At 41.1% G+C, this 26,709-nt stretch overlaps 1 protein-coding gene across 1 annotated transcript; it reads left to right on the forward strand.

Annotated features, from left to right (window-relative positions):
- Window positions 1-1,395: 1,395 nt before the first annotated feature.
- Window positions 1,396-26,398, forward strand: necap2 (NECAP endocytosis associated 2). The gene is made up of 8 exons (XM_034166543.1): window positions 1,396-1,578; window positions 13,679-13,779; window positions 14,861-14,965; window positions 15,239-15,320; window positions 18,535-18,643; window positions 25,064-25,199; window positions 25,287-25,371; window positions 25,463-26,398. Exons 1-8 carry the CDS (start codon window positions 1,445-1,447, stop codon window positions 25,506-25,508), a joined length of 798 nt encoding a protein of 265 aa, XP_034022434.1. The 5' UTR covers window positions 1,396-1,444; the 3' UTR covers window positions 25,509-26,398.
- Window positions 26,399-26,709: the final 311 nt, after the last annotated feature.

Consider the following 26,709-nt stretch of genomic DNA (forward strand, 5'->3'; position numbering starts at 1 on the left):
TGGACTATTTTTTCATACAGTTGTTCACAAAGTGGTAATCCTTGCTGCATCTTTGCTTGTGAACGGCTGAGACTTTTGAAGATGCTCCTTTTATGCCCAGTCATGGGTGTCCTCAGTTCCCAAACACTTATTGAGTGTTGTTAGAAGGAAAGGTGATGTAACACAGTGGTAAACATAACAGGTCCCAGCTTTTTTGAAACGTGTTGTAGGCATCCATTTCAAAATGAGCAAATATTTGCACAAAAACATTGAAGTTTATCAGTTCGAACATTAAATATATTGACTTTGTGGTGTACTCAATTGAAAATAGGTTGAAGATGATTTGCAAATCATTGTATTCTGTTTTTATTTACATTTTACACAACGTCCCAACTTCATTGGAATTGGGGTTGTATGTACCACATCGTTGGTTTGGAGGTTGATGATTGCATAAAGAAGTAGAGCTCGTTGAGAGACAAATTTATCCAGAAAAAGCCAGTGTCCCTGTGGCAAATTGCATAAAGACGCGACAGAGAACTTTAAAAGGGTCATGCACATGTCAGCGTCATTGCATGGCCACAGAGTTACAAGGTACCACTCCACAGTGGACTTAGAAAAAAATGGATTTTGTCCGTTTTATACAGATAACAGAGTTTGTCAATTTCATACATATAGCGAATTGTGTCTGTTTTATACATATAACAGATTTAAATTATAAAATTCACTGAACCACCTGAATCCATTATATGTGACTTTTACTGTAACTGTAGTTTTTGCAGCCAAAGGTAGAATACTTTTTGAATGGATCTTGTAAGTCCAAAATATTTACAAAACAATCTGATTATTTGTAGTTACTAGATTATAAACAATATTACCTATATGTGTTCCAATAACATAAAGCTAATTTATACCCCAGTCTTTGAACCTTTTCCATTTTTGGGGTTTAGCAATAGGTGCATTGGAGATGCTGTCACAGGCTTTTTTTTTTTCATTTGCACCATTTCATCATTTTCTGAACCCTGATTTGGCATACTTTTAGAGTTCTTAATGGCTGATGTAATTAAACTTAATGGTTATGTTTAATAGTCGTTTTGAATTTTTGTCTAAGTTGATTAATGCTTGTTCTATGTGATTTTTTTAAACAAGTTCTTGATTATACTACAAAGCACTTTGAATTATCTGACCTAAGAGTGTTTTATACAATATTATTATTATTTAAAATGTATTTTTTAAATATTCATCATGTTACATCAGTAATTGTGTCCGTTGTTGGAATAGGCTCCCTTATTGAGATTTGAGGGAGGCGAAAATCTTTTTTTCCTTCTTCTTTTTGAAACCTTGTGAACACTTTGCTTGTAGACTTTTAAGTGCACAGCTCATCCTCACCACGGGGGGCGCTGTTTTCATTGAGCTGCGCAGACTCGTGTGGAATGTTGTCTTTCTGTTGTGCAGAAGTGTCCATTGAATGTCGGAAGTTGGTTTTTACTCAGTCAAAGTTAACAAAATGGCAGAAGACAACAGTTACGAGTCGACTTTGTGTGTGAAGCCAGAGGTACATGTGTACCAGATTCCGCCGCGGGCCTCTAATCGTGGATATCGGTAAGAAAACCTCTGTATAACCGCTGAGTGTGATAAGATGAGTGTCAAACAAGCGACGTGTCCATTATCGGACAACCACCTGTTGGTTTGGACAGTGAGTTTCTTTTCGATATTTCTAAGCATAAATCCAGCGGCTAAACCGACTAAACAGTTTACACGTTTTATAGAGTTGCAATGACGAGTGAAAGGTATTTAGAAGCGCAACTCGAGTCACGTTCGCTGTTGGATATTTATTTACGGAAATGGAGCAACCTTTTGTTCCGGTGTGGTGGACGATTCCGTGACCCGTCAGTTTCTGGAACCTAGTGGATCTAACGTCAGCTACAAATAACTGCAGTTATTTTGGAAATCTCAAACAACTAATCGATTTCGAGGTCCAGCAATTTACTCTACCGTTTAGAAGAAATAGATGAAATACTATTTTCCCTCTACAATTTATGTGATAAATTAAAATACATCTTAAAACCGCCTCACTTCTGCAAGGCTTGAGGACCAAATATATAAAATACTGTGGCACATTTATCTGATATGGGCTGTTAATAGTGTGACTGGTGATTAATTTCCTCATCAGTTTGTTGGATATTATTGTTTTTAATTGATTATTTAGCCTGTTAATATAGAATTGCGGGGGGGGGGCTTGGACAAGTCAGTCACCAGACCTGTGCCAGACGCTATGGCGGAAAATCTATATCACGCCATACATTTGAACCACATAACATAATGGACTGAGTGTGTGTGTGTGTGTGTGTATATATATATATATATATATATATATATATATATATATATATATATATATGTGTATGTATATATATGTGTATGTATATATATATATATGTGTATGTATATACAACCCCAATGACCTGTAATTCATGGAGGACAATTACAACCCCAATTCCAATGAAGTTGGGACATTGTGTAAAAAGTAAATAAAAACAGAATACAATGATTTGCAAATCCTATTCAATTGAATACACCACAAAGACAAGATATTTAATGTTCAAACTGATAAACTTCATTGTTTTTGTGCAAATATTTGCTCATTTTGAAATGGATGCCTCCAACACGTTTCAGAAAAGCTGGGACAGTGGTATGTTTACCACTGTGTTACATCACCTTTCCTTCTAACAACACTCAATAAGCATTTCGGAACTGAGGACACTAATTGTTGAACCTTGTAGCTGGAATTCTTTCCCATTCTTGCTTGATGTACGACTTCAGTTGTTCAACAGTGCGGGGTCTCCATTGTCGTATTTTGCGCTTCATAACGCGCCACACATTTTCAATGGGTGACAGGTCTGGACTGCAGGCAGGCCAGTCTAGTACCTGCACTCTTTTACTACGAAGCCACGCTGTTGTAACACGTGCAGAATGTGGCTTGGCATTGTATTGCTGAAATAAGCAGGGACATCCCTGAAAAAGATGGCAGCATGTGTTGCTCCAAAACCTGGATGGACCTTTCAGCATTGATGGTGCCACCACAGATGTGTTTGTCCGGAGGACACAACGTCCATGATTTCCAAAAACAATTTGAAATGTGGACTCATCAGACCACAGCACACCTTTCCACTTTGCGTCTGTCCACTGCTCAGACTACATGTGGCCAGGCATTGACATTAAGCTTTTTAGTGTACGAGGTCTGTTAGAAAAGTATTCGACCTTTTTATTTTTTTCAAAAACCTGATGGATTTGAATCACGTGTGCTTGCAAGAGCCAACCTTGAACCTTCGTGCGCATGCATGATTTTTTTCACGCCTGTCGGTTGCGTCATTTGCTTGTAAACAGCTTTTGTGTGAGGATGGGTGGAGTCTCTCGTCGTTTTTTTCTTTGCAAGCAAATGGCGGAACGACAAGCAGCGCGACTGCATCAAATTTTGCCAGAAACTGGGCGACAGCCAGGTGGAAACCATTGGGATTATTCAGACGGCTTTCGGTGACGATCCTCTGGGCATCACACAGATTAAGGATTGGTACAACCGGTTTAAAGATGGCCGCACAACAGTGGAGAGCGAGCCACGCTCCGATCGGCATCAACATGCTGAAATGACCGGATCATTTCCAAAGTGAACGCTGTTGTGATGTGGGACTGTCCGAGAAATTGCAGAAGAGGTGGACATCAGCACTTTTTCGGCACATTCCACTGTGACAGAAGATTTTGCCATGAAAAGAGTGGCGGCGAAATTCATCGGCACAAAGCTGATGGTGCAGCAAAAGCGCCACCGTGTTGAAGCCTCACAGGACATGTTGTGGCATGTCCAGCTCGTCCACCATTCGGAAGATTCAGACGGCTTTCGGTGGCTTTTCAGTCGTGTGACTATCCGAGAAATTGTGGACGAGCTCTCCACCGTTGTGCGGACGCCTTTAAACCGGTTGTACCGCTCCTTAATCTGTGTGATGCCCAGAGGATCGTCACTGAAAGCCGTCTGAATAATCCGAAATGCTTCCACCTGGTTGTCGCCCAGTTTGTGGCAAAATTTGATGCAGTCACGCTGTTCCAGTCGATCCGCCATTTCCTTGCAAAGAAAAAATGAAGAGAGACTCCACCCATCCTCACACAAAAGCTGCTTACAAGCAAATGACGCAACCGACAGGCGTGAAAAAAATCACGCATGCACACGAAGTTTCAAGGTTGGCTCATGCAAGCATACATGATTCAAATCCATCAGGTTTTTGAAAAAATAAAAAGGTCAGATACTTTTCTAACAGACCTCGTACTTGTCCATAGCACAAGTAACCCTGGCAGTTTACTTGTCCTATAGGAAAAGCTGGTTGTCTGGACAAGCGAGTGGCGCAGGCGCAAGCCGCGTGAAGCATGCCAAAGGCATGCAATACATGCGCCAATGGCGCGTGTCACCTAGGGGTGTCCGGGGGCATGCTACTGTGGAGGTACTGAAATTACACTTTTTCATAAATTGCTTCTCTCCTGTGTGGGTGGTAAAATTCAAATTTCAGTGGTTTTAGATACATTGAAAGCAAGAATAATAGACAAAAAAAAATTACACTTATGTTGTAATATCAAATTTCTTTTTTGTGTTTTTCTGTCTATGTTAAGAAAATGAATAACATTGAAAAGTTTAAAAACACATTAATATTTGATGGACATAGCATTTGCTCTCTTCTTTAAAAATGAGACAGCGTATCTTTAATCCAGTCAGAGTCCAGGCAGAGTTTTTCTGTCATGTTGACAGTTTACCTTTTTTTCTCAACATGTTTGAGTGGAATTGCATACTTATTTAAAAAAAAAAACCCAATATAACCCCTAATTGTCTTGTTTGAACAAGAGCTAAAAAACACACAAAAAAAAACCGCTGTAAGACATTTATTAAAAAAAGAAAACACTGTAAGACGTTTATATAAAGTGTGACTTGCGTTACCGTGACTCATGTTACATTTTTCCAGTGTAATGTGAATACTCACTACACTGATTATTTTATTTATACAGTGCCTTACCTTTTTTCTCTTTCGGTTTCGGTGCTGGAACACCGCCGTTGGCGCTCGTCTGCCCGCCTTTGAGGCCCGACAGCCTCGCGGCTGCTGCTGCTGGAACACCGCCGTTGGCGCTCGTCTGTCCGCCTTCGAGGCCAGACAACCCGCGGTTGCTGCTGGAACACCGCCGTCGGCGCTGGTCTGCCTGCCTGCGAGGCCCGACAGCCTCGTGGCTGCTGCTGCTGGAACACCGCTGTCGGCGCTCGTCTGCCCGCCTCCGAGGCCTGACAGCCCCGCGGTTGCCGCTGCTGGAACACCGCTGTCGGTGCTCGTTTTGCCCGCCTTCGAGGCCCGACAGCCCCGCGGCTGGACGCTCACCTACCTAAAGCTGCTATTTTCCCATGATGGCTCCACTCATTTCACCTCAGGAGGACTGTAACAACTGTCACAAATTGTCCCAGACAGTTGCGGATTTGGAGCGACGTATCTCTGTCCTATATTCTATTAGGAATGAGGAACTTTTTCTGGACTCTATGATTGTCCTGGGTCAAGCTCTTGTTGCTGGTGTTGCCGATCTTGAATCTACCATCCCTGTGCAGTGCACCATGGCTACAGCAGATCCAACGGGCTCTGTGTCAGTCGTGGAGTCCAATACGGTGCCCCACTGCGTTGCTGTACAGGCTACATCCATGTTGGCACCCCCCATCCCGGTCCCTCAACCGTCTACATCAGGTGATCCTTGGTTACTGTTGGGGGCTAAGCCAAAAGCAACGTCGAGGAAGGCCGCGGCTGATCCTAGTCTTACACCAAGCCTGCGGTGCATTGCAAACAGCTCGACTCCTAACCCAAATGTGTGGTCCATAGTGCACGGGAAGCGCAAAAAAGCCAGTCCACATTTTTCCTCATCTTATGGCCTTCAGCTGTCAAATAGATTTGACATCCTGAGTAATGATGATTTCCCACCGTTGTCAGAATTTCAGCCTCCGCCTCTTCATATGGCCTGTAATGTTAAAAGTGACCGGGGCGCTGGAAAGGTCAACAGCATTAAAAGTGTACCACCTCTGTTACCGTTGTCCAGGTCGGCAACTTCTCATGCCCGATGTAAAATCGTTAAAGAAGCTGCTTTTAGAGCAAAACCTCCTATGGTCCTGAATACGCTGACCCAATTGATGCGTCCGTGCCCCCGAGTGACCCTGTGGCTTCACCTGTATCTCATCAGACACGTTGGTCCCCGCCTCTCTGTTCGCCCCGACAGCTGCTATTGTTGGTAATTCAATTATGAGGAATGTCCACTTTTTTAATGCATCCACACACCATTTTCCCGGTGCCACTGTCAGTACAACTAACAAACTTCCGGATTTATTCCAATCATTTGCAACCTCCATTGAGCGTATTGTGCTACATATAGGGACTAACGACGTGGCCAAAGGCCAATCTGAATTGCTTAAGAAGGACTTTTTGAAATTGTTCGATTTTCTAAAAGGCTGTGGGAAAACAGTCTTTTTCAGTGGCCCTCTTCCCACTCTCCGCTGTGGTGATGAACGGTTCAGTCGACTGCTTCACCTTCATACTTGGCTTCAGAAAGCATGTCGTTCCCATGGTTTTTATTTTATAGAAAACTTTAATTTATTCTGGTGCCGTCTCTCCTTCTATCTTCCCGATGGAATACATCCCAGTAGGCTGGGTACCCGCATGCTTGTTGCCAACATACAATATGTTGTTCACACATGTGACTGACTGTTTATAAACAAACAACCATTGCCCCCCCTGCCCAATTCATATCCACACTTCACGTTCCTCAGCAAGACTCCACCCCTTTGCCCCATCCCTATTCATTCATATCCCACAAACAGTTTAATATCAGTTCATATAAGTTCTAGAGATTGTAATCCTATTCATAGTAATAAACTACAGACAATTACAAACATTCAAGTCCCTAGAAATCACAGAAGGACTACTATAACAAGTCGTATTAGATCAAATTTATTATGCATTCCCTGCCAACTATTATATATGCCAATACATGAACAAAAAATAGATTTTACCTCATTAAATTTTGGTCTCTTAAACGTTCGGTCATTGGCAGGTAAATCATTTTTAGTTAACGATTTTATTGTTACACATAAACGTGATTTTATGTTTCTAAATTAAACTTGGTTAGGACAAGACAATAGTGCAACAGTTCTTATTGAGTCGTCTCCTCCAAATTTTAGTTTTATCAATGAGACAAGGGTTCATAAGAAAGGAGGGGGAGTTGCTATTTTATTTAATAATAATATTCTATCTAAGGAAATAAGCTATGGAAAGTATGAATCTTTTGAATATGTTGCCCTTCAGACTAAATTATTTTTTCCATCAAGCAACATTTGTAACTGTTTATAGACCACCCAAATATAATGCAAAGTTTTTTGATGAGTTTACTAAGCTATTGTCAATTATATGCATTGATTTTGATTATGTTGTCTTAGTGGGGGATTTCAATATTCACATTGACAGCTTGAATAATGGAAATGCTAAGTCATTCTTAAACATTTTGGACAGTTTTGGTCTCTCTCAGCATGTGACTGAGTCAACACATTCCAAGGGACATATTTTGGATCTCGTTATTTCAAAGGGCCTTAATATTTCCAATGTTATGCTGATTGATACTACCCTTTCTGATCACTATTGTGTTTTATTTAAAACATCTACAATTGTAAACTTCAAAAAAAGTGAAGCTAAAATAATCAGAAAACGTTATATTAATGATAATACCAGTGAACTTTTTTCCCAAGTCTTTATACCTGTGCCAGATCTGCCCTCATCCTCTGTTGATGATCTTGTAAATAATTTTAATTCTAGTGTTGAGACAGTAATGGATTCTATTGCTCCAATTAGGACAAAAATATTGTCAGGACACAAAAAAAAACTCCCTGGCAAAATGCTCCATCAGTTAAAGCTCAAAAAACAAAATGCAGACAAGCAGAGCGCAGATAGTGCAAAACTAATCTCCAAGTTCATTATAACTTGTATAAAGACAGCTTCTAATTTTTAATCAAGAACTAAAAAAAGTTAGACAATTATTTTTCTCTGATATTATCAATAGTAACTGTAATAACACTCGCAAATTATTTTCTGTTGTTGAGAGACTAACAAACCCTATTGCATCAATCCCACCAGAATTTCTATCTAAAAAATCATGCAATGAATTTGCAGCTTTTTTCACAAATAAAATCTTCCATTCTTAGGAAAAATTATTGAAAAAGCAGTTTTCCAGCAAATTCATTACTTTATGACACAGAATAATATATTTAATGTATTTTAATCTGGATTTCGACCTAACCATAATACAGAGACGGTACTTATCAAAGTTCTCAACGACATTCACCTAAATAATGATGCGTCCAAAATCACTGTTTTGGTTTTGTTAGACCTCAGAGCAGCCTTTGATACTGTAGATCATAGTATATTGCTTGACAGATTAGAAAAGTGGGTAGGACTCACTGGTACTGTTTTAAATTGGTTCAGATCCTACCTTCAAGACAGGGAGTATTATGTCTCAATTGGTGATTATAAATCAGATAAAACAAGGATAACGTGTGGGGTTCCTCAAGGGTCCATTCTTGGGCCACTTTTGTTTAATGTCTATATGTTGCCCATAGATAAAATTATGGAACATTACAATATTTTGTATCATACATATGCAGATGATACTCAACTTTATATTTCAGTATCATCCCAAGACCTAAGTCCCCTACAATCATTAAATGAATGCATAAGTCATATCAATGAGTGGATGTGACAGAATTTTCTTCAGCTTAATTCAAATAAGACTGAAGTGATAGTCTTTGGCCCCAAAAATGAAAGGTCAAAGGTTATGACTTACCTTGACTCTATCTCACTAACTGCCACAAACCAAGCCAGAAATCTTGGTGTCATTATTGATTCTGACGTAACATTTGACAGTCACTTAAAAGCTATCACTAAGTCTGCTTATTACCATCTAAAAAATATAGCACGAATTAAACATCTACTGTCTCAACAAGATATCAGAAAAATTATTCATGCTTTCATTTTTAGCAGGCTTGATTATTGTAATGGTGTTTTCACAGGCCTCAGTAAAAAATCATTGGGACAGCTTCAGCAAATTCAAAACGCTGCAGCAAGAGTTCTTACAAATACCAGAAAATTCGATCACATTTCACCAGTCCTCAAAAATTTGCACTGGCTTCCTGTGAGTCATAGGAAAGATTTTAAAATATTATTGTTGGTATATAAAGCGTTACATGGTCTTGCACCAAAGTATATACTAGATATGTTGATTCCTTGTGCGACGCCCAGAGTCCTCTGGTCATCTGGGACAGGTTTACTGTGTGTCCCTAGAATTCGAACTATACACAGTGAGGCAGCCTTTAGTTTTTATGGTCCTCATTTATGGAAGAAACTACCTGAACATCTGAGGTCTGCCCAAACAGTTAGTCTATTTAAATCTGGGCTTAAGACATTGTTATTCAATGCTGCCTTTTTTATAACTTTGTTAAATATTGTATTATTTTATATATATATATATATATATATATATATATATATCCTTTATTGTAATTCAAATGTCTTGTTTTTAATGTTCTTAATCCTGTAATGTAAAGGTGTTTTTGTTTTTAATCTTGTGAAGCACTTTGAGTTGCTTTATGCATGAAAGGTGCTATATAAATAAATTTGCCTTGCCTTGCCTAAAACTGGACTGATTTGATTGTCAAATCAGAATCAAATTTATTGCCAAGGAAGTTCTCACAAGTAATTTGATCGGGTGTCATTAGTGCATAAACAACAATAATAAAAAGAAAATGAAAAAAAAAAAAATTCTGGAAGAAGTAAAGGAGTAAATTTGCTCTTTTAATGATGAAATTGTGGATGAAAAACTTTCTGAATCAGTTTTTCACACTTTACTGTTTCACTGAGGCTGTGTGGTGAAGATGAAAGTTTATTAAAATTGCTTTGCTGCTTTTTTTACAGCATGTGTCATCTGTTCACACCTTTTCCTCCTCTCTCTCTCTCTCTCTCTCTCTCTCTCTGTGTGTGTGAGGGAATGAGAGACTCTTTACTCTCACACCGTATTTGAGTAAACTTTGGAAACATGAAGGCGTTCAACTGTAAAATAAAGCCTATAAATGAATTTCTGGAGCTCTACAAGCAGAAGGAGCTCTTTTTATCTGAAGACTTTGACTGAGTTTTTTTCCACTGTGCTCTCTGAGCTGCAGCCGAGGGTCGAGCGAGCAGTTCAGCACAAACAGCCTGGCTGGATTTTAGAAAACTACCTGAGAGCAGGGCAGAGTGTGACGGCGCTGACATAACACTGATGGTGTGGCGCCGTTGTTCCATTGTCTGGGGAGAACCCTGTGATATCATGTTTTCCGATTGTCCGCTGCGTGGAGAGTGGCAGGAAAAACCGAAGACACTTTCTTGCGAGGTGCGAGACAAGACGTGATGTAAATAAGAAAACAAAAAGGAGGTGGTCAGGTATTTTGGTTCCGAGCGATTAAAATAAAGAATTTGAATGTTTTAAACCAAAAAAAAAAATGCCACTTGTCCAGTCGGACAACGATTTAGAGCTATTGCTTGTCCGATCACATTTTACACTTGTGCCGGACAATCGGACAAGCGTTCATGTCGATGGTAGCATGTGGCCACAGCCAAATCCAGCTGACTGCGCCCCAGACTACCTCTGTAGATTGGGCCAGACTTGTTCCAGTGGACCAGCCACGGCCTGGAGCACTGACACTAGATAAACAGACTGGACTTTGGGGTGTAATGTGCTCGGGCGCAGTTCAAAGTGCATAGTGTGAGTACCCCCCCCCCCCCCCCAAAAAAAAAAAAACCAAACAAAAATTTAAATTGTAAATTTTAATGTTGTAGTGTGTTCAAATTGTAGTGTGTTCAAAGTTCTAGAGATTTTGGTTCATAGTGTAGGAGATGATTGGGTATTGCAAGATGTTTTTTATTTGTTTAAAGTCAGAATTCTAGTATTTTCCATATTATCTGTTATTCAACTACATAATGCATATGAACGTTTTTATATCATATAGTCTTTCATGCTTTAATGAGACACCCCTACAATATTATTATTATTATTATTATTTGTAGTATTATTATTTAGTTGTATTGGGCTTATTTCTGTTTGGAAAGTTCTGTCTTTTTCATTTGGGTATTTGTACTACTTATTTTTTATAGTATCTGGTTTTCAAACTTTACTACGGAAGGTTTGCACAAGCCTCATATTTTGTCCAGTTTCAGTGCAAGTTTCACTTCCTCTTGCTCTAAAATAAAATTCATCCATCTTGAAGGACCACACCAGTCATTTTGTTGTTTGAGCGCATTGTACGCTGTAGAGTTGCTGTGCATGTTATGTTGCTGGCAGATATATATATATTATAAGACCTGTTCAAAATGTCTAATATTCAATCAGTATTATCAGACATGTTCTGCATGACCATGTGGCTGAAGCATGTAATTTTTTTCCCCCAATGCACACGGTAGAAAGCATAGTCTTTCCTTTTTGATGTTTTACCCTTTATCTTTTACACCACATGATCAATGTAACATCTTCATCTGAAGTTTCCTAAGAAACAAATCATCTGTCTCCAGTTTTCCAGAAAATCAATGAGCAAATTCAAGTCTCCTTGCCATTCGCTGGGGAGTTAGTTCGCTCTGAGACTGAATTTTGTATGGAAAAAATGCAAATCAGCCCCTAGAATACGTTGCACAGAACTCAATGATTTTTGTTCTCTGAATTATACATCTTCATGATGAACTGGTACAGATGAGGGTTTTATTAAAAAGACCTGAAACTTCAGCTCCAGTTTGCCAGAAGGTACATCTGAGATGCAAGCCTGGTAAAAGAAAATCCTCCTCTGTACCACTTCATCATGAAGCTGTATAACTGGGGATACAAAATACAAAACATGCACTATGCACAATTTCTCAAATCACAGCCACATAAGCCTATAACTTCTTCCGGGTTGTCTGGGTGTCTTTCCTCACTCTTCTCCTTCTTGAACAGCCACTCAGTTTTTGAGTACTGTCTACTCCACACAGATTTACTATAGAGTGCCATACTGTTTTTATTTATTCATAAATGATGTAAATAAAGTTCAAGACATATTCAGTGACTTGGAAATGTTCATGTATCCATCCCCTGACTTGTCTGAAGAAAGCATTTCTCCATGTTATGTGGAGTTGCGTCAGGAAGGGCATCCGGCGTAAAACCTGTGCCAATTCAACATGCAAATCCACCTTGGATTTGCTGTGGCGACCCCGAGTACAAACAAGGGAGCAGCCGAAGGGACTTACTTACTTTACAAGTATCATACCAAAGGGGCCCATTACTTATGCAACCCATCACCTTGGCTTTTATATTTTTAATTAATTTATATCAAGTTGTAGAGATTTACTTCCAGTTTGAGTCTAAGGAGGATATTTTTTGAAATTTTTATATTGAGAAGCTTGATTTACTTTTTGTATTTGAAATTCCATAAACAAATTAAAATACCAAGGGGCTGAATACTTTTGCAAGCCTGTGTGTGTGTGTTTATAGGTTTGTGTTTTTATATATATATATATATATACACACACACACACACACACACACACACAGTGTCTTGCAAAATACGAACCTTCTGTGGCTGTTACTGGAGAAATTGTGTGTGCATAGTGCATGTTTTACATTTTGTTTCACTAGTTATACAACTTCATGATGAAGTGGTATAGAGGAGGATGTTCTTTCACCAAAACATCAAAATCTAGGCTTGCATCTCATATGTACCAAATTGTAGCTAAACTTTCATGTCTTCTTTTTAAGAAAATCTTCCTCTATACTGCTTCATCATGGCAATGTTCATGTATCCATTCCCTGACTTGTCTGAAGAAAACTGGCAATAAAATGGATTATTTACAGGTATTATACCACAGGCTGATTACTTTTGCAACCCATCATCTTGGCTTTTATAGTTTTAGTTAATTTATATCAAATTTTAGATATTTGCTTTGAGTTTGAGTTTAAGGATGATAATTTTAGAATTTTTTATATTGAGAAGCCTGATTTAATTTTTGTATTTGAAATGGCATAAACAAAGTAAAATATGTGAAATACCAAGGGGCCAAATACTTTTGCAAGCCACTTTGTGTTTGTATGTATATGTGTACATTTTCTGTTTTTTTCCTGTGTCCTATTGGATTCTCTTCCTTCTGATACAGTATGAAAATGAAGTTGCTGGTACTTGAGTGCATTTTTTGGAAAGTTTTTTTTTTATTATTGTTTTGTTGTTTTTGCAGGGCACATAATTCAACTGGTAGATTTTTTTTTTTAATCAGTTATTTTAAATGTTGTGTGCAGTTAAAAAGTATGCAAATTGTGAGGCCGTGTTTCAGCATTAGTGTTTTCATGTTTAAACTGAAACTGTTCTTTTCTGCAGCACCTGAATAAATCAGTCTGGAAGCATATCTCACATTTTTTATAATGCTGAAAAGTAATTTCACATCCAAAATGATTTCATTTTATTAGGGGAAAAGGTTTCGTTTGCAACTTTGGAATTGCATCAGAAGCTGAATTATTATGTATACAGTGCTGGTCCATTTCTTCTAGAATAAATGTCCTGATACACGAACAGCATTCTTTACATTCACATTTTCTCTTTTTCTAGTGCTGCTGACTGGAAGCTGGATGAACCGGCATGGAGTGGGAGGATGAAAATTACTGCTAAAGGGAAAATCGCTTTCATCAAATTAGAGGACAAAAACACAGGTAAACAAAAGAACACCTCTTTGCAAATGTTATGGACCAAATTAACCATCATGTGAATTATGTGTACAGCACAAGCGTTGAGTTTACATCAAGTCTTTAAGTCAGACATAAGGAAGCAACACCCGAGTCACCTTAACTTTAGAGTTTACACAGACGTCTAAGAAATGGATCCACTACATGTAAATCTCTGCGTGATACCAGATATGTTCTTTCACATTCTGAGCAGAAAAAGGTGATTTGGTATCTTCCGAAATATATTGAGAGATGGCAAGCACACAGAAAAAACTTTGGTATGTAAACAAAAAGTTGTAATTGGTGAAATGACACTTTCATGAACCCTCTTTGTTTCTGCTTCAGGTTTCTTGACCTTCGATTTGTGGTGATATGTTTGCTTAGGGGTAGAGAGCTGTATAGGTGATATTTGTTGCATACAGGGGGACTCCCCCCCCCCCCCCAAAAAAACAAAAAAAACAAAAAAAAAACAGAACCCATAAAAATGGTAATAAATCCTACAAATGTCCAGCAGATTTCAGGAAATTTGTAAATTTGTTGGACCTAACTGGACCTAGACTATTGTTCCAATCATCTTCCCCAACATGTCTTGGTCAACCAAGGAAAATACATTTTGCCTGGAGGCCTATTTCACCAACAAATCATACCATTTGGAGCATAATTTTGAAAGAACATGACTTTTATGCAAAGCAACCAATATAACTGAAACTTTGGAGAATGATCATACACAGTCTAAAGTTTAGGATTTGTAGGGCGTCTTTGTAGGATTTATTACAGTTTTTATGGGTTCTGTATTTGGGGGGTGGGGGGGTCACCCTGTGTGATGAATTTTCAGATAATGTTTGTTTGTTCGCAATATTGCTTATATACATTATGACGCTTATGAATTTGGTTTAAACATAGGTTGTATAAAAGATTACAAACCTTTTAAATTTAATGTTGATCGAGTTTATTACAGTCTAGTACACATAATTTTACAGAAAATGAGAGGATTCGTGTAGAAATAGAATAACACAACACAGAAAATAATTACTCAGGGCGCCGCTGGTTGTTAATGTGTTCTTTTCAGGTGAGCTGTTTGCACAAGCATGTGTAGAACAGTATCCGGGATGTGTTGTTGAAGCAGTCACAGACTCCAGCAGATATTTTGTGATTCGGATAGAAGATGGCAACGGTAAGACACTTTCTTCAGAACTGTGTGAAATTCATAATTTTCATACTGTAGTAAAACACAGCTCTCTGTCACTACTGCTGTCCACCCACTGTTCTACTTTCTATTGGAATTTTGCTGTTGGAATTTATAGTCAATATGTAACTGCTTTGGCTCATTGATGACAGCAGCTCATTTTGGTGCATTGGTGTACATAGAATTTGTATCTATGCTTATTATGAGTCTGCATGAACTATTTTAAGATTTTTTCTTTATTTTTCTTTATTTTCTTTAAAGGGCGTCATGCTTTTATTGGTGTGGGTTTTGCTGACCGTGGAGACTCGTTTGACTTCAATGTAGCATTACAAGACCATTTTAAGTGAGTTATCCTCTGTTATGTAGCCTTTAAATTTAGGATTGCAGCTGGATCTTTACAAGTACACTTACATATGATTACAGTCTGTTAGTGGAAGTGGAGGTGTGACTTTGTATATTCAAATTTGACGTTTTAATGACTAAATGTGTTGTGGTCAAATGACATTCACATTTCCCAGTCATGTATAGGTTTTTTATTTATTTATTTATTTTTAAAGGGTCATTAAAAATAAATAAGTTTGGGCAGAATTTGAACCCATGTCAAATAATCTTCAGATTTTAGGTCTATTAACAGGGTTCTTGCTAGCGCAGTTGAGCATAGGGGGCCCTATGCTATGATTTGGATCTCCTATACTGTGATTTGGGCCCCTATGCTGTGATTTAACCAGCATAGGAGGCTTTTTCTGTTTTTTTTTTTCTTTCTTTTCTTTCTTTTTTAAAGAACATATCACATGTTATTTAACATCACAGTTAGCAACAGAAGGTGGCCCTCACAATGCAGGAAATAGTGTTTCAAAGGATTAAGAATGAAAAAATTTTCAGGGAGGGGGGCTGCTCCTGGACCCTCATACAATACTCGCGCCTGCAATGCTCATTGCAATTAATAATTTTCTTTGCATAAATAACGTACGGTGCATCCAGAAAGTATTCACAGCGCTGCACTTTTCCACATTTTTTTTATTTAAGGCTTATTCCAAAATGGATGAAATTTATTTTTTTCCTCAAAATTCCACACACTATACTCCATAATGACAATGTGAAAAGTTTTTTTTTTCTTTTTAGATGTTTGCAAATTTATTAATAATAATAATAATAATAATAATAATAAAAACTAAGAAATCAGATGTACACAAGTATTCACAGTCTTTGCCATGAACCTCAAAATTGAGCTCAGGTGCATCCTGTTTCCACTGATCATCCTTGTGATGTTTCTGTATTGTAATTTGAGTCCGCCTGGGCTAAATTGAGTTAATTGGACATGATTTGGAAAGGCACACACCTCTTTACATGTAAGGTCCCACAGTTGACGGTGCATGTCAGAGCACAAACCAAGCATGAAGTCAAAAAAATTGCCTGTAGACCTCCGAGACAGGATTGCCTTGAAGCACAAATCTGGGGGAGGGTACAGAAACATTTCTGCTACTTTGAAAGTCCCAATGAGCACAGTGGTCTCCATCATCTGTAAATGGTAGTAGTTCAGATCCACCAGGACTCTTCCTAGAGCTGGCCACCCGTCTAAACTGAGCAATCGGGGGACAAGGGCCTTTGTCAGGGAGGTGACCAACAACCTGATGGTAAATGTGTCAGAGCTCCAGCGTTCCTCTGTGGCGAGAGGAGAACCTTCCAGAAGGACAACCATCTCCGCAGCAATCAAACAATCAGACCTGTATGGTAGCATGGCCAGATGGAAGCCACTCTTTAGTAAAAGGCACATGGCAGCCCACCTGGAGTTTGCCAAAAGGCACCTAAGGACTAGAAACAAAATTCTATGGTCTGATGTGACAGAGATTCAACTCTTTGGCATGAATACCAGGTGTCATGTTTGGAGGAAACCAGGCACCATCACTACAGTGAAGCTTGGTGGTGGCAGCCTCATGCTGTGGGGATGTTTTTCAGTGGCAGGAACTGGGAGACTAGTCAGGATTGAGGGAAAGATGAATGCAGCAATGTACAGAGACATACTGGATGAAAACCTGTTCCAGAGCGCTCTTGACCTCAGACTGGGGTGACGGTTCATCTTTCAGCAGGACAGTGACTCTAAGCACACAGCCAAGATATCAAAGGTGTGGCTTCAGGACAACTCTGTGAATGTCCTTGAGTGGCCCAGCCAGAGCCCAAACATGAATCCGACTGAACATCTCTGGAGAGATCTGAAAATGACGCTTCCCATCCAACCTGGTTAGCTTGAGAGGTATTGCAAAGAGGCACGGGCAAAACTGCCCTAAGATAGGTGCACCAAGCTTGTGGCATCACAGTCAAGAAGACTTGAGGCTATAATTGCTGCCAAAGGTGCATCAACAAAGTATTGAGCAAAGGGTGTGAATACTTAAATACATGTGATCTCTTAGTTTTTACCCAAGGCCATCAAAATATGGCCCTTGGGTATTGCGAAAGCTTTGCATCCATCAGTCTGTCTATATGGCTGTGCTCGGCACAAGTCCAATCCTATTACTACCAGGGTCTTAAAATTCACAGGGAACGTTCTTGGTTCTTGGGACATAGACCTTGGACAAGTTCATTGATGGCTAACCTTCACCTATTTTAAGAGACCAAATGGTCACATTCTGTTTTCTATTTTTATGCTGTGAATTATGCAAGTCTACTTTTTGGGGGAGTGGGGGTGACAGTCAGTCAGAGTAGACAGGCACCGTGACTCACTGACTGGTCTCTCTCTGGCTGCTGAAACCACTGTGTTTCTGTGTAAATATAACATGTTTCTCATATATTATGTAAAAGCTAGCAAGAAATAGACACTTGTAAAACTGAAAATGGCATTTTTGTAACCTGATTATACCTCTGGGGGGGATTATTTACAAGACATATCGTGGATGTCAACGTGCATGCACATCACACGCGGCCAAAGGTAACTTCGGTCTTTTCAAACGCTCATGTGTGTGCACAGGCACGCCCTCCTGCAGACGCCGTTAAAAGTACATGCTCATACAGCCGAGGATATTTTAGAATTGCGTTTTATAGTAAGTCCCTTCGGCTGCTCCCTTGTTTTGCACTCGGGGTCGCCACAGCAAATCTGAGGTGGATCTGCATGCTGAATTGGCACAGTTTTTATGCCGGTTGCCCTTCCTGACGCAACTCTGCATTACATGGAGAAATGTGGCAGGGGTTGAGTTTGAACGGGAACTGTCCGGGGGTGGGGGGGACTTTTTTTCATGTTTTCATTATGGGGTGTTGTGAGTAGAAATTGTAGAGAACACATGAATTTACTCCATTTTGGAATAAGGCTATAACATAACAAAATGAAGCAATGTTAATACTTTCTGGATGAACTGTATTTGCTGAGAAATGTGGCCACTTTATAAAAAAATAAACATTTATAAATCTGTGATGTAGTTGTTCTGCACCTCTGGCCAATGCTCAGTTTTTCATTTTCTTATTAATATTCTTATTGATTTACATAGTTTCCCTCTTCAGTCAACATTAAAGTTTAATCCAGTCAAAATCGTTAAACATGACAGTTTATGCTTTAATCTTATTTGAAGGTGGGTGAAGCAAGAAGGTGAGCTAGCTAAATTGGAAGCTTCTCAGAGCTCAGCACCTCCACTGGACCTCAGCTTCAAAGAGGGACAGACCATCAAGATCAATATTGGGGTGAGCTTTCAGACCTATATTACAAATATGTGCTTAAATCCTCTTTAGGCCTTGAAGCTCTTTGGGTCTGGTGTTTATCAGCAGTGACAGTAGTGTGATGTGGATGAGTGTGCACGACTCCTCCTGGATAGGATGCTAGTCTGATGCATGTTACTTCCCCCCAGCATAGTCTGATGCATGTTACTTCCCCCCAGCAAAGTGACTACTCATTGACAGATAAGCAGAGTGCAGATCAAGTGTCTTATCCAAGGTACACAAATGGGTGGCAGCAGTCAAACCAAAGTCTGCATGTTGAGAGCCCAACTCCTTATGCCAGTGAGCTAACTCTCTACAAACATAAATGATTTAAATCTCCTATAAATGAGTTGCTGTAATGAGATGTCACATCAGCATCTCAGGACCAACACACCACTTATCTTTTTCCACCACCACCATATTGAGGAGCAGAAATGTCAGTTGGAGCCTATTTGCAGCTCATAGGGTTCTCCTTCTAACAAAACTGAGACCTTTGTTCATTCTTGTCTGACCACAGTCTTAGCCTGAGGTCTTTTTAGCCAGTGAGTGTCATTTTGGGGGGCGGTTAGAGGAACTGCTGGAGTGTCACCACTGGTGTTCACTATCTGTTTATTTAACACAGTGAGGGGAAACGGTTTCACAGGATGGGACTCGCATGCACCTAAAGCCCCAGTCACACAGCGCTAACGAAGGACACTGAAGCCAGAATGAAATAAGAAGTCCGGACTTATGTTGACTTTCGGAGGCATCGTTTAACCGTCGTCCAGCTTCCTCTCTGCAGCTGGTGCTTCATCAGAATTTTCAAACTGTTGAAAAATGTGAACGAATTCCAACAACAACCTTAGTTCGTCCGTATTTTGTTTTGCTTTCTGTCTTGACGGTTCCTCGTGGTTTGGGTAGTTCCCGTACCGTCAGGGTTCAGTTTGACTGTCATCCAACTTCGTCCAACCTCCCAAGTCCGACATCTTGCACAAACATTGACGGTATCTGAACTGATCAAAAACTAAAGCTCCGAGCTGAACGTAACATCCTTGTATTGCTGATGGCTCCTCCGTGTGTAGGACGAAAAGCAACGTCATCATACAGAAACAGTAGCAGCAAGAACGTTTGATCAACTACTTTAAATGTTTACGCATGTTCCAGCCACTTGTAGCTGACTTGCATGTGCACACTAGAGATTGACATTTTTTTCGGGAATCCCACAAGTCACGGGATTCCCGTGGGATTCCCACGGGATGGGAGTCAACTTTGCTATTTATCACGTGATTGGGACGGTACGGGACTTCTGTGCTAGTCACAGTTTGTCCATCACGAACACCATGTTCGAGCACAAGGGTGTCCATAAGTGCACGTGGCACCAGGACACCCTGAGCCGGAGGTCGATGATCAACTTTGTAGTCGTATTATCTGACCTTCAGCCACGTGTCTCAGACACTCGAGTGAAGAGAGGGGCAGAGCTGTCGACTGATCACCACCTGGTGGTGAGTTGGATCTGCTGGGAGGGTAGGAAGCAGACCCAAACGTATCGTGAGGGTCTGCTGGGAACGACTGGCGGAACCCTCTGTCAGCGAGGTCTTCAACTCCCACCTCCGGGAGAGCTTCTCCCAGATCCCGGGGGAGGTTGGAGACATGGAGTCTGAGTGGACCATGTTCTCCACCTCCATTGTCGATGCGGCTGCTCGTAGCTGTGGTCGCAAGGTCTCTGCTGCCTGTCGTGGCAGCAATCCCCGAACCCGGTGGTGGACACCGGACGTAAGGGATGCCGTCAAGCTGAAGAAGGAGTCCTACTTATCTTTGTTGGTAGGTGGGACCCCAGAGGCAGCTGACAGGTACCGGCAGGCCAAGCGTGCCGCAGCCCGTGCGGTCGCAGAGGCAAAAACTCGGGTCTGGGAGGAGTTCAGGGAGGCTATGGAGGAGGACTATCGGTCGGCCTCGAAGAGATTCTGGCAAACCGTCCGACGCCTCAGGAGGTGGAAGCAGCTCTCCACCAGCACTGTTTACGGTGCGGGTGGGGAGCTGTTGACCCTGAATGGGGATGTTGTCGGGTGGTGGAAGGAGTACTTCGAGGATCTCCTCAATCCCATCGTCACGACTTCCGAAGAGGAAGCAGAGACTGGGGACTCAGAGGCGGACTCATCCATCACCCAGGCCGAAGTCACCGAGGTGGTTAGAAAGCTCCTCGGTGGCAAGGCTCCTGGGGTGGATGAAATCCGTCCTGAGTACCTTAAGTCTCTGGATGTTGTGGGGCTGTCTTGGCTGACACGCCTCTGCAACATCGCGTGGCGATCGGGGACAGTGCCTCTGGATTGGCAGACCGGGGTGGTGGTCCCTTTGTTTAAGAAGGGGGACCGGAGGGTGTGTTCCAACTATAGGAGAATCACACTCCTCAGCCTCCCCAGTAAGGTCTATTCCAGAGTACTGGAGAGGAGAATTCAACCGATGGTCGAACCTCGGATTCAGGAGGAGCAGTGTGGTTTTCGTCCTGGTCGCGGCACACTGGACCAGCTCTACACGCTCCATCGGGTGCTCGAGGGTTCATGGGAGTTCGCCCTACCAGTCCACATGTGTTTTGTGGATCTGGAGAAGGCGTTCGACCGTGTCCCTCGGGGTACCCTGTGGGGAATGTTCCGGGAGTACGGGGTCCGGGGTCCTTTGCTAACGGCTATCCGGTCCCTGTACGACCGCAGCAGGAGCTTGGTTCACATTGCCGGTAGTAAGTCAAACCTGTTTCCAGTGCACGTTGGCCTCCACCAGGGCTGCCCTTTGTCACTGGTTCTGTTCATTATTTTATGGACAGAATTTCTAGGCGCAGCCAGGGTGTAGAGGGGGTCTGGTTTGGGAACCACAGAATCTCATCTCTGCTGTTTGCGGACCATGTGGTTCTGTTGGCTTCGTCAAATCAGGACCTTCAGCGTGCACTGGGGCGGTTTGCAGCCGCGTGTGAAGCATCCGGGATGAAAATCAGCACCTCCAAATCCGAGGCCATGGTTCTCGACTGGAAAAAGGTGCTTTGCCCTCTTCAGTTTGGTGGAGTGTCCTTGCCTCAAGTGGAGGAGTTTAAGTATCTCGGGGTCTTGTTCACGAGTGAGGGATGGATGGAGCGTGAGATCGATAGACGGATCGGTGCAGCATCTGCAGTGATGCGGTCGCTGTGTCGGACCGTCGTGGTGAAGAGAGAGCTGAGTAGGGGAGCAAAGCTCTCGATTTACTGATCGATCTACGTTCCGATCCTCACCTATGGTCATGAGATTTGGCTCATGATCGAAAGAACGAGATCGCGAGTACAAGCGGCCGAAATTAGTTTCCTCCGCAGGGTGGCTGGGCGCTCCCTTAGAGATAGGGTGAGGAGCTCGGTCACTCGGGAGGAGCTCGGAGTCGAGCCGCTGCTCCTCCACGTCGAAAGGAGTCAGTTGAGGTGGCTCGGGCATCTTTTCCGGATGCCCCCTGGACGCCTCGCTGGAGAGGTGTTCCGGGCACGTCCCACTGGGAGGAGGCCCCGGGGAAGACCCAGGACATGCTGGAGGGACTACATCTCTCGGCTGGCTTGGGAATGCCTTGGGGTTCCCCCGGAGGAGCTGGGGGAGGTGTGTGTGGATCGGGAGGTCTGGGCGGCTTTGCTTGAGCTGCTGCCCCCGCGACCCGACTCCGGATAAAGCGGAAGAAAATGGATGGATGGATGGGACGGTACGGGATTAAAAGTTCACGGGAGGGGGAACCAAAGTTTTAGGAAGCGAGCCGTCCTGCTGTCAATTGGGTGGTTAATTTTCAATTTAAAGTTGTCTAAAATTAGGACCGGGTTTGATCGTTGCAGCCGTCTGTGTGTGTGAGTCGGCTGGCTGCACGGAGCGAGAAGGGAGGGGTATGAGCCACGTCAGTCATTACCTGGTGAGAGCGCATGCTGAGCGCAGAGTGAAGCAACACAAACACAACTGTGGTGCTGCCGCCTTTATTTCTCGCTGGACTGTTCTGACTGTACGTCCTGTTCATACCGTGTACGCGTCAGTGAGAGTTAAACTGAATTTATTAGATGAAATAAATGATCAAAATTCCTTAAAAAAATGAGAATATATGAATGAACAGAATAAAAATCACACACACGTATGATTAAAAAAAACTGATGTGGAGAAACTCTGCAGTGATGTTCGGAAGCAGAAATCACATAAAGCAGCTGAGAACTCTGAACTTTAACAGGCTGTTATTTTCCAGAGATATTTATTTTAGATGACTTAATGTAGTTGTTTTATGTTCAAGCACAAAACATGATGGAGGAGGAGAAAAAAAGATTAAATGAACTCTAGTCAGAATACAAATACAAGCTGCTGATTTTTGTTATTTTTCAGAGTTATTAGGCTGCAGCTCTGCATTTCATTTATTTCAAAGTAAGTTACCTCTTATTATTTTCAAAAATCACGAGAGTCAAATCATTCTGCATTATTCAGTTTTTCCTGCATGTTTGTGTATTTTTTTCTTCTTTATAAGAGTTTGGTGTTTGTGTTTGTTCTACAAAGTTTGAAAAAAAACAATAACATGTTAACATTTTGCTTTATAGCAGTTCTTTAATTTCAGAAATGGAACAGAAACAACTACAAATAAGATAAAAAAGTAGGGACTGTATATAAAGTGAAGATTAAAAATAAACATTTTGTTATATTCCCAGTTTCCCACTCACATCCTCAGAAGCAAAAAGTTCTTCCAGAGTTATGTCTTGGTGGCTTCCCTCACTTGTCTTCTTCCAGCATGGACATTTAGTTTTTGAGAACTGCCTACCTGACACAGATTTACCATAAAGTACCACACTGTTTGTATTTTTGAATGAATGATTGATATAAATGAAGTCTAAGAAATATTCAGTGACTTGGAAATGTTCATGTATTCATCCTCTGACATTTATCAAGAAAACTGGCTGTAAAAATTAATTAATTTTACATTAATTTTTACATTTAGAATAAACTGGCCTCTCCCAAACTTTTTTTCTTGGAAAATGCTGCAGGCCTTAAATGTGGTAATGGATATATATTAACAAAAAATAAATAAAAATAAAGCTGACCTCACAAAACATGAAATATGTTGGTTTCATACAGTCTGCAGTTACAGAAATAGAAGACAAAGTAAATGTCAGGATCATTATGTGTCCACCACCACCACATTTTGTAAAAGTGTAAGACCACAGGCCATGTATTATTTATGTTTTGTGCCTTTTTAGTGAAGGTTTTTTTTTTTTTTTTTTTTTTTGGATTAAGGCAATAAATGCCTCCCTGTATTACCACAGATGAACTTTTCCTGTTGCCACATCTTCTGAAATAAAACTGCAGAACACTAAAAACTAAAAGAAGGAAAAAAATGGGAGCGATACAAGAGCGGGAGTCATTCTGAACGGGGGTGGGAGTCATTTTACCATTAGTGGGACGGGGCAGGAATTTTTTTTTTTTTTTTTTTTTGCTCTGGCCCGGGATTGGGATGGGACAGGAATTTTTCTGTGGGAGTGGGATGGGACAGGAGTGAAAATCTACTCCCGTGTCACCCTCTAGTGCACACACGGTGTTGTTGTGAAGACAAACATCATCTCTCACCTGTTGTCAACACAACCAGATCCCACACCTGCAGGTGCTTCAGACATGAGGACAAGGCTGGCTGCGCTCGGTCTCTTACCCGCTGTCAGTCACGTCATCATGGATGTTTTGTTTAAAGTGTTGAGGTCAACGTTTTTCTTTGGTTAGTTTTGGTTGTGTTTCGTTCCTTTTTGCGCTCTTAATTCGCAGGATTTTCGTTGATGGGAAAAGTGCAGGATCATTCGTCCACCTTTTCTCGACAATTTGTGACTTTGTGACTTTTTTCCTTCGTTCAGCTATCACTGTATGCCGTGTGTCCGGGCCTTAACATGCATGCATGGCTGGTCTGTCTATGAACACAAGGAACAGAAAAGCTGGGATTGCAATGTAGGCATAGGGAATGTTTGTTACTTCTCTGTGCAGGACACCATTATGTCACTGTCTTTACACCGAAAATGGTTGTTGGCTATTGTATTAATGTTTAAAATTTCATTTATAGCACCTTTTATATATGGTAAGCACCACATAGCCACCTGCTAGGAGTTGGATTAGCAACTCCCTGTGCTAATCATGTTCAGTCTGCCTGTATGTGTCCCTGGACTAGACAGTTAGTCTGCAAGGTCCCAGTCCACCCATCAGTACATGGATACCAGCTTTGTGTTGGGGAGTAACCTGTGATGGACTTGCGTCCGGCTTCATGCTGCAGTATCTGAGGATATGAACCGGCCTGATGGGCCTCATTGCCTGTACAGGACTTAACACTTCTGCCTTTAAATAAGAAGCTGGTAAACTGAATACAAAAGAGTAATCCTGTTCAGAACTGGAAGATTAAATACTGTGATGCACTGTATCCTAGAATGTCAAGAAGAAGGAGGCAGGTTGTGCCAAGTCACGGCCTGTGAGTGGAGGTTTTCTTCCACCGCCACCTGGAACGAAGGTTGGTGGTATCATCCCTCCCCCCATGGGCCAACAGACTGTAAAAACAAACACTGGTAATATATTTTTACACAAACCTTTCTGTAAACGGCATGTGATGTAGACAACTCTCACATCTTATACCCCCCCACATCCAATCTCAGCCCCTCTTTTAGACTTCGGAACTTCCGTCCCTGCAGCCCAACCCAGTTCTGATGTGTGGGGAGATTTCACATCTGCAGGTTCCAAGTAAGTTGTGGGGAGATCTCATTGTGCACTGTTCTGTCTCCTGCTGTCAGTGCTCATGTCTTCTTCTGCTCTGCTCTGCTCCGCTCCACAGCTCCAGTAATGATGCTGCCAAATCAGGATGGGTGCAGTTTAGCTGAGCTGTGGGAAAACATGCACACACTCAGGTTCCACACATTCCATGGACATTGTGTCAAAAGAAGCTAGAAATGGGGAAATAGAAAAATTTGACTGTTTCGTTGGTTGCCCTGCTTCTGAAAAGAGTTTGCTCAGACAGTGTAGCTTCTTGACCAACACATTCATGGAGAACAAAAGTAGAATGTACATATTTTTACAGCCTCATTCTTCTCACAGCCTATGCAGTAGAAGCTTTAGATAGGAATCAGGTAACCAGAAAACCTGTCAGTGTTGGATTTTGTGCTCGCTTTGAGACAAGCGTGTTGATTGTTGAAGGAAAGGTTTTCTTCTCACACTAACCAGAAAAGAGTGTCTACGTGTTTTCTTCTCAAGAACTTTCACTGACACTGTCCAAAATCAGATGTGATTGTGTCCTTTTGTGTATTTAAAACGTGCTGATTTTCTGTTTCTGGTGTCACACCAGCACCTGCTTTTGTCATTTGGGAAAGTAAAATATTTTCCCTAATGAAGTATCCATGTTTTGTTTCTGTGTTTAACAGGATATGTTTTGTGTAATTGCTAGTGCCTTTTCAATCAAGAAATCTTGTAAAATGGAGGGACCTGTATTGGGTGAGAAGTTTTACATAACGCTTCTTAAATGCTCAGAATTTATTTTTTAAAACATGCTGAAGAAATGACATCACTTTTTCACTGTTTACTGTAAATGTTTGTTTGCAGACCCCTTCATTTGTCTGGCCTCATGTTTCTCTTAAACATGTACCTTTTATTAAACTGAAACTTCCTTGATTTTGTTTATAACTCGCAATGAGTATTTGATTAAGTGCCTTTATGAAAGAAAAATGTATAAAATATAAGACTGTGCCGCCTTGGAAATAAACGGTATATTGGTAAATAATCCCTTTATGTTCTTTATATACTGTAAATGTGTCATTTGTCTCCACAGTTGACTTTTTCACACCCACAAAGCTATTGGCAGTCCAAAGTTTAATCACTAGTTGCTCAGTCACTCAAGAAATACAATGTGAAGTTCTTTTTTTTTTTTTTCTCATCCCTGACTGGCCGAAGGCCCAAAGGGGGATTATGTTATGACGGTTTCCATCTGTTCGTCCATCTATCCATCCCAAAAAGGGTATAAAAGTTCCGAAGTCAACTCCTCTCACATTTTTAGGAGGAATTTTGTGAAACTTGGTACAAGTCCAATTT

The sequence above is a fragment of the Thalassophryne amazonica genome, chromosome 3 (genome assembly GCF_902500255.1).
Source record: "Thalassophryne amazonica chromosome 3, fThaAma1.1, whole genome shotgun sequence".
NCBI classification, from domain to species: Eukaryota; Metazoa; Chordata; class Actinopteri; order Batrachoidiformes; family Batrachoididae; genus Thalassophryne; species Thalassophryne amazonica.